The sequence below is a fragment of the Drosophila yakuba genome, chromosome 3L (assembly GCF_016746365.2).
Source record: "Drosophila yakuba strain Tai18E2 chromosome 3L, Prin_Dyak_Tai18E2_2.1, whole genome shotgun sequence".
NCBI lineage: Eukaryota > Metazoa > Arthropoda > Insecta > Diptera > Drosophilidae > Drosophila > Drosophila yakuba.
This window is the reverse complement of record NC_052529.2, coordinates 8,866,568-8,882,557: the sequence shown is the minus strand read 5'-3', so window position 1 is coordinate 8,882,557 and position 15,990 is coordinate 8,866,568. Positions and strand designations below refer to the sequence as shown.

Genomic DNA, 15,990 nt, shown 5'->3' with positions numbered 1-15,990 from the left:
TTCAAATTTTTACGGAGCTCTATTCTTTTATTCAACACAATACAAAAGGAGTAATGGCAGTATAATGTATTGGAATAGGGATTCAGTACTCCCTTTAGCCACCGTTTTTGACTACGACTTTTATTTTCCCAAAGACAGACAAAAAGCCAACGTTGATCGTCCTGGATTTTTATTTTCCCACAAATTAGTTTCAATACTTAGCCTCTTCTTGTTTGCAGATAAAGGAGTCTCGAGTTCATTGTACTAGCGTTTCATTAAACAATTTTGTTTATTTTGGTTTCGTTTAAAACACTATGTTAGACGTTAAATAATTTACAATCAAAATTTGGGTTCAGTTTTCTCGTATATGTTCTGTCTCTGTATCTCGTAGCCCCCAAAGTTTTTTCCAAAGGGGCGCTACTCCATTGACCACCTGTCCACTGCTCACACGGGTGGATGTGTATGTACGTACGTCCTATGTCGGCATGTTTTCATTTGTGGGAGGGTAAGTGGGGGAGTGGAGGAGCAAGTGGGGGAGTTTTACACGATTGTAGCAACATCGAAAAATATAACTTTGATATCTATGGTACTATACTATACATACACATGCACGTGTGCTCCCTATACGTTCAAGCATTGACTTTGTTGAAGGCTCTGCAATTAGTTGCGTTATTATCAAAATAAAAACTACAGCGTTGCACATGATCGGAGGCGCTAACTTCGCATACGGCTAAATTAAAAACATTTCGATTTGTGTCAGTGCCCATACATATATCTCTCTATTTATATATACATATATATGTATATACATATTTCTCTCTTATATACCTTGTGGTTTTTCGGTTAAAGTCGCCTAGTTTGTGACCCCATTCATTATAATTTGCAAATTTATTTCTTTAGAGTTTAGACTTTAAATCACTACGATTTTCAAAGTAAAGCTTGGTATTCAGTTTATTTGGATTTTCCTCTTCCTAAGTGTTGTAACTAAACGGCTTTGGAGTGAACTAAATTAGAAATGCGATCGATATGCGGGATGCAGTATTGTGCTGTGCTGAATTTACGCGGTTTCATTTCATTCGAAGATATCGGATTACACTTACTTGGTTTTTTTTTTATTATTTGGCAGTTATTTTGTTGTTGTTGCAAAACATTATTAGCTCTAACACCTGTCTGCTGTGATGTAATCCCAACCCAAAGAGAACCAACACTCGCAAAAGCAAAGCAAAAGGAAACGGAAACGGAAGCCAGAAGCCAAAAGCCGGAAAAGCGGGCAAGCACACGGGCCAATCGAATCGAATATATGTGACTACGTTACTTAGGCGATAATAAATTAGTTAAGAAATATAATTGGGCTGAGGTGGTTTGTGGTGTGGCAAGGTGCTTTGTGGAAACTATGGTAAAACGAAGATCTAACCATCAAAACAATAACATTATCTCGGCCTGATCTGCGTTATATATGCACCTAATAGACTCGAAAACTAAAGCCAAACTAGTTACAGCATTTGTTACAGTTACAAAATCCTTAACTCCTTAACACTGCTTATACGTATCTATAGCCACCAGCTGCATTCAAGTTGTGTGGATAGGACGCCGGCGATGGAGCGCACTACAGCTGCGCCAGCGAGTCGGAGCGGATGAGCGGCGCCAGGGAGCTGGGCGCTTTGTGACCCGTCTCAATCTCGTACTGCACGTCTAGCGAGGCACCTGCGAAAGATCGGAATGGAAAGTCATCACTGAGTTTCACAGCACGGGGAATTTTATTTAAGAGTAGGTTTCAAATGGTGCATCTTGCTCTGGGACAATGGATGGGAAAATGGTTAGGTGGGTGGGCGAACTCTTCAACAACGACGACTGCTCTGGACCCTTACGTTTCTTTTCCAAGTTGGAAGTCTGTCCCTCCGGAATGAACGCTGACACTATTATGGCACAGAAGACGCACAAGGCGCCAAACACGAAGGGCGGACCTGGCACATGCTGTGAGATCTTCTCCACGTTCGTCGCCCGGCTGCCGCTGCTCTTCGCGTGCGAGTCGTGGTCGTCGTTCAGATCCACGTTAAACAGGTAGAAGACGACGCCGAAGACCGCCGGACCCAGGCCATTGCACAGACCCCTCATGCCCGTGATCATGCCCTGAACAGCACCTAAAGTACACACATTTCATTCAGTAAAGGTCTTTCAAATGGAGCAGTTATAGTCCTTTAACTTACCCTGACTCTCGGGAGCCGCATATAGGGATACAAAAGCACTGATGGCGGGATACGTGATGGAGCCCAGGGCAGCCACAACGCCAGCCGACCACATCATCCTGAAAGACAGGAAGTAGAATATAATTTATATGATCTGCCTGGAAGAAGTGTGAGTTATTACTCACCACTTTTGACTGCCAAAGCCGTACCACAGCAGCTGCACGATTTCCAGGGCTAGGCCCATTATGATCGTGCGCTTGGCTCCAAACACTCTGAGAAAGAAGCATGTAATTAGCCACTAAGTAAATGCAGCTGAAGAAATTCAAACTCACTGCATGAAGGAGCCGAGTGTGACTTGCACCGTGATGCTGAGGATGCCCACTATGGCTATGAAGACCGAGACCTCGACATAGTTGAAGCCCATCTTCAGCTTCAGATAGACAAACATGCAGGAGTACTCCCCTGCCTCGGGCAGATAGGATAACAGCACGGTGAGGCACAGCATCAGTACGGTCTTATCGGTGCCCACTTTGCGCAGCGCCTAAAAAGAACAAAGTGTTACAAAACCAATATCAGTACCCAGAGGCAACAGCTTGAGCTTACCAGAAAAGGATCCGCTTGCTCCCAGCTGATAGGCGCCCCCCAGGAGGCGGGGCGCATCTTCTCGGACAGACTCTCCGGCACGGCCACCAATATGAAGAATACATCGAGCAGCGCAATGGCCGTGGAGAGGGCCACGACCAGCGTGTCGCCGTACATCTCCATCAGGGCATTGCCCAGAGCCGGCGAGATGACCAGACTGGCGGCGAATGTGGCCGAGGCCAGGCCATAGGCCTTTGATCGCTCCTCCGGCGTAGTTACGTCCGCCACGTAGGCAAACACCACCGAGAAGGTGACGGCGAAGGCGCCGCTAATTGAGATCATGGCAAAGAACCACCACGTATTGATGGACATCAGCGGTATGGGCAGGCAGGTGAAGAATACTGTGACTAATAGGAAAAACTTTCGGCCCCAGATGTCCGAAAGGGCGCCAATCAGCGGCGCCGACAGGAACGACAGGATGCCCTTGATGCCCATGACCAGGCCGTTCATAAGGAATGTGTGATCCGGGAACGTCTGGTTGAGAGTCTGTTTGCGGAAGAAGCAGTAAAGATTAAGATCTGATACAACTATAGAACATAGAATCGAACTCACCGATATTATGGGCATCGTCAGCAGGCCCCAGGCGAAGAACTCTAGAAATATCACAACCAGCGCATGATGAACACTCGGCTCCCCGATGCCGGAACTCTGTGAAATAAATTCGATGGCTCATTAGTAACAATGCAGTTTTATCTATTGGCAAATTAAATGGACGTGTCCGCTGCCAATTGGCATAATGGCAGGATGCACTGGCGGCGCACCCAAGCCGAGTGAGTGCGTCATCGTTATGAACGGAGCCAGTAGTTAATAAGGCGACGAGAATGCCGCGTTAACCCTTTGAGGCCCCCGGCCAATTGGTGGCCGCCTTTATTTGTAAACATTTGAGTCCCGCGTCAGCTAAATATAAATTGTACTAAATGCGAAACTGTTTGAGCTCGTTAACTGCACCAATGTCATCCGAGGCGGCTGGCAATGGACTCGGAATGCCGGCAACTGATTTGTTTTGTCGCGCATCAATAAATAGGAGACGAAATCCAAATTTCAAATGATCAAAAGAGATCGAATGAGAAATTAAATATAATTAAATATAATAGCTAAGAGCTCCGAGGGTTTAAAGGCGACTCTTAATAAGTCCTATTGAATTATTAATTACTAACGCTAATTAACTGGAAACTTGAATTGACGAGAACGACATCTAATGAGCCTTTGTATTTACTACACTCAATTGACTCGAAACCCAAGTTGATAACCGGAGCAATCCGATTTTCTCCTATTTTCTAGTTTTCACTACTTTTATGTTCCTTTATATCTAACTTTTTCGCTTTAACGTATACTTATAGACATGATTTATGGGAACAGTGCCTAGAAACAACACTTTCTAGTAGTTAGTTTTTTCTTCAATAATATTCTCCACGAAAACAATAATTTTCCATGTTCCAATTACATGTGGCGAGGTCTGAGATAAGCGTTATCTGTTAGATAAATACAACTTTATCGCATAAACTGACAGTTTATCTTACATATGGTACATCTTATCTGCTATTGTGAAAGAAACCTAATTCGATTCTGAGTAATTATGTAAAGCCCTCAACGTGTTTAAAATGAGATAATTCATAATAATAACGCTCAATTCAACATATAGCTCCATTACCTATAGAGAGTATTACCTATCATAAGTGTGTGGAATTAGTGGAGTCAGTAAAAGGTTAACTTAAATGAAAAGTCTCTGTTTTCTATGAAATACCTTGCAGCAGCAGATGTTGCATACAACGCGTATCCACTCGAAGAAGCGGTTCCGCTTTGGTCGCTCCGGAGTCGCCTCCGAGTTGCCGCCCTGCGATCTCATCGAGATGTAGGAAGCGGCCGAGTGGGTGCGCCTGTGGGCGGCTCCTCCGCTTCCGCCGCATACACGGCCCGCTGCCGAGGACGCGGTGATCGCCGTTTCCGCAAATGCCGCGCTGGGATGTGCCGCTGCAGCTGCATACCGCGATGTCTGCGGGGATGTGGAAGTTGAGGTGGAGGACGAGGATGAGGAGGCGGCATTAGAGGGCGGACTCTGCCGCAGATCGCACCCACTTACCGTGGGCACATCGTCCGCATCGGGCTGCTGACTGCAGCTGGAGCTGGAGCTGGAGCTGCTGTCCGCCTGCTGCTGCTGCTGCTTGTCCTTCAGCGGAGAGTGCCGCTTGACCAGCTGATTGCCACGATCGCCAAAGGCGGGAGGAGAGAGCGGCAGGGAGCTGATGGTCTCCACATCGGCCACGTCCGCCGTTGTTGGCGTCGAACTGCTGCTGCGGGTGCTCAAACTGTCCGTCTGTTCACCCGACTCCTGACGCTCCCGCTCCCGCTCTCGATCTCGATCGCCGGGTGCCGACGGCTCACCCTTGGCTGCCGTCGGTGAATTGACCTGTTCCGCCTCGGAATCCTCCAGCTCGAAGCTGCTCTCCAGCGTGTCGCTCTGCCGCTGGCCATAGCTTCGCCCGCTGCGCATGGTCTTGTGATCCGTTTTAGCTGCGTGCCTCCCTATTGGTTTCTAGTGCTTCTGTGGGTTCGGTTATCACACTTATTTCCATTGCCACGGGTCCACGAACATGGGCGCTGTGAGTGGTGATGATTTCGTCTATGATTTTGGGATGCTATCCGGATGTCCAATGCTCTTCACTCTGCTCCACACCGCTTATCTCCTCCTCGTTTCTGCGACAATCGAAGCGAAGTTCTATCTTATCATTTGTTTGGCTTGAACACGCTGTTCTTTGCTACCGCTCTTTTTTTAGCTTAGTTTTGAGGCACTTCTCTAGCTGCAATTAAAGTTGGCCAACCGAATGGCGCTTACTCATTTGAATTCATGCGAAACGCGCGTTTTGCTTTCAGCTGTTCAAGTTCACTAGGAATATTAAGTTGGCGAAACAACATGCTGAACACATCACTCTTGTTTATTGATATTTAATGAAAAACCGATCAAAAATCTGCCCCAACTCGAGAGATATGTGATTTATCTTTGGAAAATGAAGTTAATCCTTAAAGAAGCCGCAAAGTATGCTGTTTTTTTAGGAATTCACGTGTGTTATCCACATTTACTTGGCCCAGAAAAAGATAAAGATCGCGCTAAAAGCCACTTAATGCCATTGCTTAGTGGCGATTTTAGCACCCTGGTGTAAATCGCAGTCGCAAGCTTGGATAGGCTCGAAAGTAGATCGATCAACATTAGCAAACGAGTAAACGAGCAAACGAAGCAATTTAAATCGAAGCAAAGGCATCAAAGTGAAATAAATGGAAAATCAAGTCGCTGCTGCCTGGCAATTCACAGCAATTCACAATTTTCCGGCCATGTCAGATGGGCATAGATGAGTGTGTGTGTATTTTTCTGGGAAGTGCCCAGTCCGCAGATCGTGGAATAAACATTCACATACCCGCCGCCTTCCCGACTTCTGGATCCCTGAAACTCACGTCCGCTCACAGCGATTCGCACCACGCGCGCGTATATCGATCTCTGAAATTTTAATTAAATCGACAGACGAAAAAAAGTCACCTAGAATTTTGACAAACATGGGAATCAAAAACATCTCCAACTCTGACGCTGTCGTTATCGAGATCGAGATCGTTTTCCCCCCCCAAAAAAAAACCAGCGACGTCTGCTGCGTTCCAAAGTGCGCGACTCACTAAATTGAATCGCTTGGGCACTCGGTTCTCCAGGCCACCGATTCGCCAGTGCTCCAGTTTTCCAGCGAGCGGAAGCTCGGCAGAGCGCCACAATCCCAGAGAGAAACACATGTCCACCTGCTGTGGAGCTTATTTAGAAAAGAGCCACAAGCAGAGCCACTCGATACAGCAAAGAAATTGAGCTTGAAGTAACGAATGTGGGATATCCCTTGTAATTTCCATCAAATTGCGCTTTTAAATGCAAGTACACGAAATATAATGATACACAATAAAATACACAATATTTATAGTATGATTAAGCATTAAGTTAGTCACTGGCTTAAGATGTGTTTCCTGTTTTCTATATGTTTATGAAACTACAGATTTGGTTTAAATGTAGATTATAAACGAGGGTATGAACAAGTCAAACACTAGTTGGAAGCACACGTAGTTTATAGCCATTGTGACTTGAAAAGTTTCGAATTCTATTAAATCGACAATTCTATTATCCAAACTGGCAGAGATACCCCTCGTACATGTACATGGTGCTACGGGGAGCCACAATAAAATGCCCAAAAGCAATTGTCGCACATATCACATGGATGAACTTGACAACGATGATGAAAGTTTCGCGTTAAAAGCAAATGAGCAGTGGTCTCCAGTACAATGGAAATGTTTTTGCTACACGACCACATGAGTTTGATTGCTATCTACATACATAGCTCTCTGGATTTATGCTGGCTATTTGTGTTGTCTCACAGTATCAGGATGACGGAGCCGAAAAGATCTGATGGGATTACATGCCATAAGGCATGTTCATATGAATGTGATATTGAAAGAGTATCATAGAAATCAGGCCGACCAACTGAAGGTTAATGCATAGAACTAATTTGTTTTGCTGTTAAAAGAGATTATATCAACAAATTCAGAAAAATATGTTAAATACATTTACTTAATTTTGTTTACAATATATATTATGGTATATAAATATGTAAAATGTTCAGCAGAATGAAATTTGATTAAGTTCGCGAATCTCCTCCACTGTCAGTCAACCGCTGTGCGTGGAATTAGTTAGATGAAAGCCGAGCTCCAAGCGATGATGGTGACCTGACCGCCGGCCTGGTTAGTCCGTGGGAAACGGCAATCGGGTCAAGTGCAGGTTGGAGAACAGAAGCCGCTACAGAAATTCAATTTCCGCGAGAGGACAAGGGATTGGACTTGCACTTGGACAGCCTGTTGTCCGAGAGGGAAACGCCAGCTGCCAAGTCAATCATCGGGAGAATGAACCGGAGGATCTCATCCACCAACTGAAGCTCGTTCACATGGGCGGCCTGCATATGTCGCATCAAAAGGCATTAGGAGCGACCTTGACAGGAGCGGCTAGGAAAGTAAAAAAAAAACAAAAACGGGGAAAAAGGGGGAAAGGCATCCGTTTTGCAGGCACAGCAAAAAACAAAGGGAAAAAGTGGACAGACAACAAGTCAACACGATGGCGTAACGATTTGGCAAGAGACATGCTGGAAAATACATTTCCATGTTTTCCTTACATTAATGTCACAAAAAAGAGAGAGAGACTAGCGACTAGTTTGTCGCTGGGCTGGGCACTGCCAAATTGAAATGAAAAGCCGGCTAAAACGGGATGTGAGCTGACTGGCGATGGCGACTGCTAAGCTAAAGGTGCCCTCGAGTGGCATTCGTTGCGAATTTCTGGTTTTCTGGTTTGGTTTGCTAATTAATCTTGCCGGTCATGGGTAATCCATCTGATGGGTTGCCCCCGCAGGACACGCAAAAAATTTAAATGGCCAAATGGCTGGCGAGGTCAAGTTGGGGGCCACTCAGGTGAAATTCGTGATACAATCTAAACTCCATTAAAATGCATTTAACCGCACTGAAAAAAATATTATCTACAATAAATTGCTATGAATCAATAATGACTGTGAACTCCTACATAAAATTAGTAGTCAGAGTTTGTTATAAAACTCCTAATTTAGAAATCTAAGCTTGTAAGAAGCTTTAACTTTATTAAATTGGTTTCAACTTCATTTTAAAGTGTAAGAATACAATAATATGCAAAGAAATGCTTTCATATTTCGAATTTTTTTCCATTTTATGCTAATTTTGTAGATGGTATTTTGGCGAAGCCACAACCCCTTTTTCCACAAAGATATTCTGCGCTCGTGGCGCACTTGATTTCGATTTGGATTTCGCAATAATGCCAAGACCACCAGACAATGGCCAATAACTGGCAACTCCATTGTTGTGGCTTATTGAAAAGTAGGCCAAAGCCCGCGGCACCAAGGACACCGAGCACTGGCAGCCCAGAAGTTGCCCCCAAAGTCATGAAGTGGAATATCCTGCTCCCCGATACCTTCTGCTTGCCACATGCCCAAGTCAGAGATTATCGCGCGTGGGTGGCTGAGTTGGCAGGTGCTTGAATCCTTAAGCAAAGGACTGTCGCAATTTTAATTAAAAATACTCCGGCAGGCCTGACGGCACACACACAAATCAATCAGCGACACTTTTGGCAGGGGTAAGCAGCATAAAAGCTGGGCATTAAAAGCAAACAATAAGCGGAATTCCATTCCATTAAATTTCCTTCTTCTATCCGGGCTTTTTGTTTCAAAACTGTGGACGAGGATTCCAAAATGGAACTATTCCTGTTGGGGTAACAAAAATAACTGATTTTCTTCACAAAAGCATTAATGAAAAAGACATTTTAATGGAAATTATGAAAGAAAGGTATATGCATTAAAATGAAATATGAATAAATATGAACACCTCGCTAAAAACAATTAAACAAAGTTTGCACTGTTAAAGATACCTACGAATATACATATATGATTTCCTACTTTAATAGATTTTCTACTTATATAGATATCTTTTCCAAATAGATTTTCTACTCATATAGATTTTCTTCTCATGTAGAAGAGCTTAAATTCCTGCCAAGTGAAACTGAAAACTGAAAACGCGCACATGAGCACTTCTATCGACCAGCGAAGCGCTTTCATCTTTCTCCTTAGTTGATGCCAAATGTCAGCCCACATGAACGGCGGACTGGCTGACGACGACTGGTGGCTAATGGAGAGCATTCCGTGGCACCAAGGTCATGTGAGTGCACGAGCGGCGGCTAAATGAAAAGGACGAAAAATGCTGAAAGAGACGAGCCTGTGCCAAAGCAGCAGATGCCGTTGAAATTCAATTCAGAGCCTGCAGCGCGCGTGCAACGCTGCGGATACGTAATGTGCCTGCTCACATTAGCCAACACATGAACACACACACACACACACTCTCGTGAGAAGCAAACGCTGCCCGCTGCCTTTCAATATTAAAAATAGTTTGTCAACAACGTGGCCAGAAAGTGTCAAGCTGCGACGGGTGCAGCGTCTAAATGGGTTTCAGCCCCATGAGCACCAAGGATCAGCGGGATGAGCAGGAGGAGCAGAAGGAGCTGAAGAAGCAGAAAGAGCAGAAGGAGCCAGATGGGAAGATGATTTGTAGCTCACTGGCTTTCTGGGTTGACACTTTGAACAGCCCACTGCCGCCCGCAAATAATCAATTCTATCGATTGGCTAAAAGATATACATACATCGAAAAATGAATTGGAATTTTCAAATTAATTTGACAAAACTTCCTCATTTTTATGAGCCCTCAGTTTGCATAAAATTCAATTGTTTGTAATAGTTTTAATCCCCCGGAGTTCTAAATTCAAATATTGACCGATTTCAGGGCATAAGAATAATGAATAAAGGACACAGGACACCACAGCAGAGCACATGATTTATTGATTTTGTGGTTTCACACAGATTCCGGCAGCTAGATAATGGAAATTGCAGTGCTGGCAGCAAAAACATCCAAATCGCTGCAATCCCAGCCGCAATCATCCAAATGTAGTGACCTGGGATTTCATCAGCCACATGAAATGGATGAAAAAAGCCCAGAAGCGAAGCGAATGAATGGCGTCTCTTATTGATTAGCGGCGATGATGCACCCAGACCAAACCAAGCGAACCGAACCCCTGGCACCACCCAACCACCCAACTACCCATCACACCAGCCGAAAGCTAACCCGATCCGAATCTAAATTCGATGGCGAGCACCCGGCTGACCTTGCATGCCGCACCAAGCACCGTGGACACCAAGACACGGCACACAAGCAGTTTTAATAAATTTATGATTCCCGAACTGTTGCCCAAAAAGTGTTGACACAACCAAAAAAAAAAAAAAATAAATAAATGCAACAACCGCAAAAGGACAGAATGAAAGCTGCAACACGACAGTTCAACTGCATCAGCGGAAGTCGTGCAGTTAATTTGCATAAGGAGACAACGGAAGCGAGTGCTCCGAGGATTGGCACGTGGCCAAAATGCCACAGCCCCAAAACGAATGGCACTACTAGGCTTAGATAATTTCCTTGGTACTGCATTAGCAACTGGATTAGATTATATGGAAACACAAGAACCAACAGTACATGTGCGCATAAACATATTATTAAACAACCTTTTTGGTCTCTACGAACAGTTGCATAATATAATTGAATTGGCTCAATAGTTATCACATGTTTGCATATTATTATCGATGTAAGGTAGATAAATCAACTAAAAGTTCTTAAATATGTTTAAAATGGAAACAACTTGCAGACAAGTCAGATAACTTTGAAGCGTACCTTTTAGTCACTGGGCTATGAAATAAAGTGCTGCACTTGACACTCTACCCATTGCGGCATGTCTATGAGACAATAGGAGCCCCCAGCTCTGACAAAAGGGGAGATTCCAAGCTGCGAACAAAGCCTCGGAATTGGGGATATAATTTATGGATGCCAACGCGTTATCCAACGGCGTTTTCTGGGACTCGAGCAGCCACTCATGTGGCGAAGCGAAGTTTCGCCATAATTGATTGGCATTCGAGCCCCTGACTGTGCAAATGTTTGTCCTGGCTTCAGGACTCAATCCCAACCTATAACTCGGGCCGAGGATGAGAATGGAAATTTATGCGTGGCAGAGTTTTATTCTTTTCGCTTTCCCAGCAAAAAAAAATAGAAAAAGAAAAGCACATAAAAAGTGTCATGGAAATTTTGCGGCGAAGGTTTATTGAACTCTGGACGTTTGGTTAGCAAAATAAACGTGGAGAGATGATTTCTCGCCAGAATGACTGCATATGAAGTAATCTGTACGCTATAAAACACGCTTAAATCCATATAGAATGCAAATCAGATTGTTGCATGCACCGCGGATGAGATTATCTCACATTTAATGGGCCCACATTAAATGAGAACCTCTAGAGCCAGAAGCTCATCGGCCATAAAAAATCATTTTACGAGCGCTTAATGCAAACGGAATTATGCGAAGTTCTCGGAACATTAAACAACAACAGCATACTGGTCAAGGAAATTATAAGGATCGGAAAATGGGCGAAAGGACGCCCAGTTTAGGTGACCTTCTTCAAGGAAAGCGGAGGCTTTTCCTTTTCCTTTTCGTTGCGTTTCTTTTCGTTTCTATTCATTTTCATTTTCGTTTCCATTTTTGTTTTTGTGTGCGTCAGGCGGGCAAAGAACAAAGAAAATCAGTAACACGAGAGGCTGAGAAAATTCGGTTTTCAAGGGGAAAATTCTCCGCCACATTTGGTTTTTCCTGCGCCAAAACGAAGATGCGAAGAAAAAGCAGAGATACATATAGTCTGATCTCATGAACAAAAACATAAATGAGCCGAGAATAACAACAAGAGTGGCGGTGGGGGTACAGTTACAGTTTTGCGTAACGGACGATTTTCCCACTTTTCCGTGGGTGGAAAGCTGAAAAGCGAATTGAGTGGGTCAGCGAATTGAGAAGCATTTCAAGTTCAATCTTCGCTTCGTCCATTTCCCACTTTTCAAACATTAAATTTGCACAAAAACACACATTTTTCACGGAATTTTCCTTTAAGAAACGAGCTGTTTCAAATTTTCTTTGCTGTTCATACAAGGCTCTATTTAATTGCACATGGTACCGATCCGATATAATTAGCAACAAAAGCAGTCACGAAAAGAAAACGCGTGGAAATTGTTTTGGCGAATTTTCCGTTTGGTACACAGCGCGACAGAATGTGCGCTACTTCGATGTGCGCTTTTCCACACGCTGCGCCGTACTCAGCTGGAAAAGCGTCTGGCAGAGCATTTTCTTTCGCTTTCGATTGCACTTTTCCTCGCGTTTTTCATTTGAAGCTTTGGCCGCGCAAAGCTTTTTGGTATTTTCAGAAAATGCCTCTCACTGCGAACTCATGATTTATTCTAAGGAATGCACATGAGTGAGTTTTACAGACTTGAATAAATTATTTATGTTAAATGTTCCATAAAAAGTAAGGATATTTTGATCTTTCTAAGCCTAGTACATATATATTTTATTAAAATTAAATTTCTCCCTTGGGATTATCACCCACATTTTCCCTGCCAAATTACTTTCGATTCTTTCACTTTCGTCGTCGATTTGCTCCATAAACCTGCTTTCTCGCGTGCTCGAGAATTTCCCACAACAATAACCATCGGACTTTTTGGCCAATGTTTGTTTGTTTGCCGTGTTGCTGTTGTTGCATGCCACATTTTCCCGGCTTCGCATTTTCCGAGCAGAAGCTTTCGCTCAACGGGCCATTTGCCACGCTCTCATGCGACTTCATTCTGTGGTTTTACTTTTACATATCTCTGGCACCTGTTCGCTTCTGCGCCCTATCGCAGTGTTTTATGAATGAAACAGCTTTTCTGCTTCTCTATTTGACTCACGGCAAAAAGCTACTTTCGTTGAATAAATTTACAAGGGAATTTTGGCAAAAAGTTCAGAGAACCACGAAAAACAATGACTTGTTCTGGGGAAATTATCTAATTGCTTGGGAACGGTAGTACACTGTACACTGCGCGCAATTACTTACAGTGGAAAGTAAATTAAACACAAATTTGTAAATAAAATTTCTCCTATAACGTAATGTTTTAAAAAGAATATTCTTGTTATTAAAGTGCATAAAGTATTCATGACTTTCTCAACAGTTTTCCGCATTTAAAGGGCTTCCTAATTGAAATTAATTTGTATGAAAAATGGCGTCGTTTGAAATCTCCTGGGTGGCATGAAGTCTAATGACTATACCGTGCAGGATAATTAGTGGCTAGCCAAGGTCGCTCGGCAACTCCGAAAACCAAATTCTCGTGGCTCGAGCCCTAATTAAGTTTCCCAGCCATTAGACAGGGAAAACAAGTGAAAATCCAATGGGGGAAATGGGCAGGAAAACTAGACCGTGGCGCAGGCGTCATGAGCTTTTCAGCTGGCCAGCAAATCGAAAACTGTTGCATAGAAATGGGAGCTTGGCGGCAGGCTGGCTACCAAACTCCAGGTGAATCCATTTCCCCAGCGACCAACTCAAATTGGACATGGGCTGCAAATGGGAATGGGGGAGTTCCTGCTCCTCCTCACCTGAGTTGCTCATAATGTCATGGCTAAAACTACAGCCATTACAAAGGCTGCTTTTCGAGGGTGGAAAGTAATGGTGACTAATGTAATATTCACACGCGCAGTGATTTCCCAAACAAATGAGCGATCATTAGTTCTGGAAAGCCAAGAACAACACACATAGGTATAGCATAGGAATAGTAAACAAAAGGCAGTTCAATGGCCCCAAGTAAAAATAAAACCAGAAACCCGAAAAGCACTCAAAGAGCAGAAAGCGAAAGGCCAGAACCCACGGAGCAGCTTCTCCACGAAATCGAAAGCCGACCACCACAAGTGGTTCATCTGGCTGCGGGATGGATGGGGTCACCGATGTTGAATTGATTACGCCATTGCCAGTGACACACTTATAAAACTAGAAGTGGATGTGGAACTTGAGCTGGAGCTGTAGCTGTGGCTGGAGAGGAGTGGAGTGGAGTGGAGCACTGGCAAATGAGGAGTCACCGTGGGAGTTACCCACTTATCAATCACGTTTTATGCCTTTACTGCACTTCATATCCGAATCCAGTGCAGAGCTTTAAAACAATCGCCCGATTTTTGGGGGAAAACCTTGTGATATTATCGCTACTATCGTAAATGGGTGAAATCGCCTGATGTCTGCCACATTTACCACCCCCTACAGTGGATATCAGCTTTATGGGCTTGCTTCATCATTAGCGATAGGAAAGTGCCACATTTTCCCGCAGTAAGGCACACAAATTACGCTCACTGAGGGAAAAATCTGACTAGTTTTACAGCCTATGCTGTGCATTGAGTGTTTTTATAAGAAATGGCTTGAAAAGTATTGTATTTGCAATACTTATATGTAGTAGTGTTAAGATAATTTCTAGTTATTCAGACTTAAAATACCGCGTGGCTTTTTTTTTAGCAAATAATTAGCATAAAACGATCATAAACAAAGCAAACGTGAAACGTGTTTAATATGGCAGAATTGCTGATAAGAAAATGGAGAGACCTAGTAAAGTACTTTGCTAATGGATAAACTTTGTGACCTTATATAGATTTTATAATTTTAATTTTAATAAATCTTAATCTAACACTTTAAATTTCACACAATCCTTAAAAAAATAAAAAGTTTTGCAATTGAAATTACCGTCCAAACTATACAATTGTATTACTAAATGTAATCACAGTGTATATTCCACATCGAAGCATCTTAATAAACACAAATAGGGCTTTATGCGATAATAAAACACCATAGTTCTGTGGAATGTAGTGCCTTTTACTATGATATATAGATGGCATTTGTTTCTGATTATAGAAAGTGCATATTTCATATCAGAGCGTACTTATAAACATATAGTACTACATGTCCAGTTCGGAATACTATAGTAAGCACTGTTTAAACCCCCGTGCCAACTGAGTAAACATTTCAGTGCTCGAATCGTTCGTTTGATAGACCTCGATTACGTCTAAAAGTAATGCCCAAATCGCGACTGGAGCGTCAAGCACACGCCGTTTGCTGAATCACCTTGGCTCCGTAGATAAGGCCACTTATAGTGATATCGGAACGGTGCTAGTCCGATCCGAAATCCGTGAATATATGCATATGTACTCACCGTGAAGACACTCTTGCTCTTGTGGGCCCGATTTCGTATGACCAATCCCGCCAGCGGCTTCTTCACATGGATTTTGGGCATCTTGGCGGCGCTGGCAACGTTGCGGCTACGTGGCTTTAGCTTTACCGTTAGCTGTGCAGTAGCTGGGGGTGTGCGGTGTGTGCTTGTATTTGTTTTGACAATGGAAACGCCGGAGAGTTGCTGCCTCTTTTTTTTGTTCAGTGTTTTTCGCTGTACTGCCTAACAATTTGGCTGCATCGCCTGTGTTTTGCTCGGTGTTTACTACACTGTTCACTTTACTACGCGGCGACACTTAATTGAGGCGCACACGGCACGGCACACACTCGATTTGCTCGTTCTATTCGCGCTTTAATCACAATTATTAGTTTACCATTAAAGGGACGCCTGGGCAACAAGAAGAACAACAACAACTGCGGCGGCGGTTTAGGCGGCTCGCATGCCTATGGGCTAACTGCCATCGACGACCTCATGTGGCTGGAGCTGGATCACCGGGATCTCTGGG

General features: G+C 43.7%; 1 protein-coding gene across 7 annotated transcripts; it reads right to left on the bottom strand.

Moving 5' to 3' along the window:
- Window positions 1-244: 244 nt before the first annotated feature.
- On the bottom strand, window positions 245-15,954 carry LOC6533426 (hippocampus abundant transcript 1 protein). 7 transcript variants are annotated; one of them, XM_039374665.2, is made up of 10 exons: window positions 12,340-12,568; window positions 4,888-5,605; window positions 4,552-4,800; window positions 3,360-3,455; window positions 2,769-3,293; window positions 2,498-2,706; window positions 2,351-2,437; window positions 2,187-2,284; window positions 1,848-2,120; window positions 245-1,683 (listed from the first exon to the last, which is right to left on the bottom strand). In XM_039374665.2, exons 2-10 carry the CDS (start codon window positions 5,296-5,298, stop codon window positions 1,586-1,588), a joined length of 2,046 nt encoding a protein of 681 aa, XP_039230599.1. In that variant the 5' UTR covers window positions 5,299-5,605; window positions 12,340-12,568; the 3' UTR covers window positions 245-1,585. The 7 variants fall into 7 exon arrangements, with proteins under 7 accessions (XP_039230599.1, XP_039230595.1, XP_039230597.1 ...); XM_039374661.2 differs by having other exon boundaries at window positions 4,552-5,605; window positions 12,340-12,569; XM_039374663.2 differs by having other exon boundaries at window positions 4,552-5,605; window positions 12,401-12,569.
- Window positions 15,955-15,990: the final 36 nt, after the last annotated feature.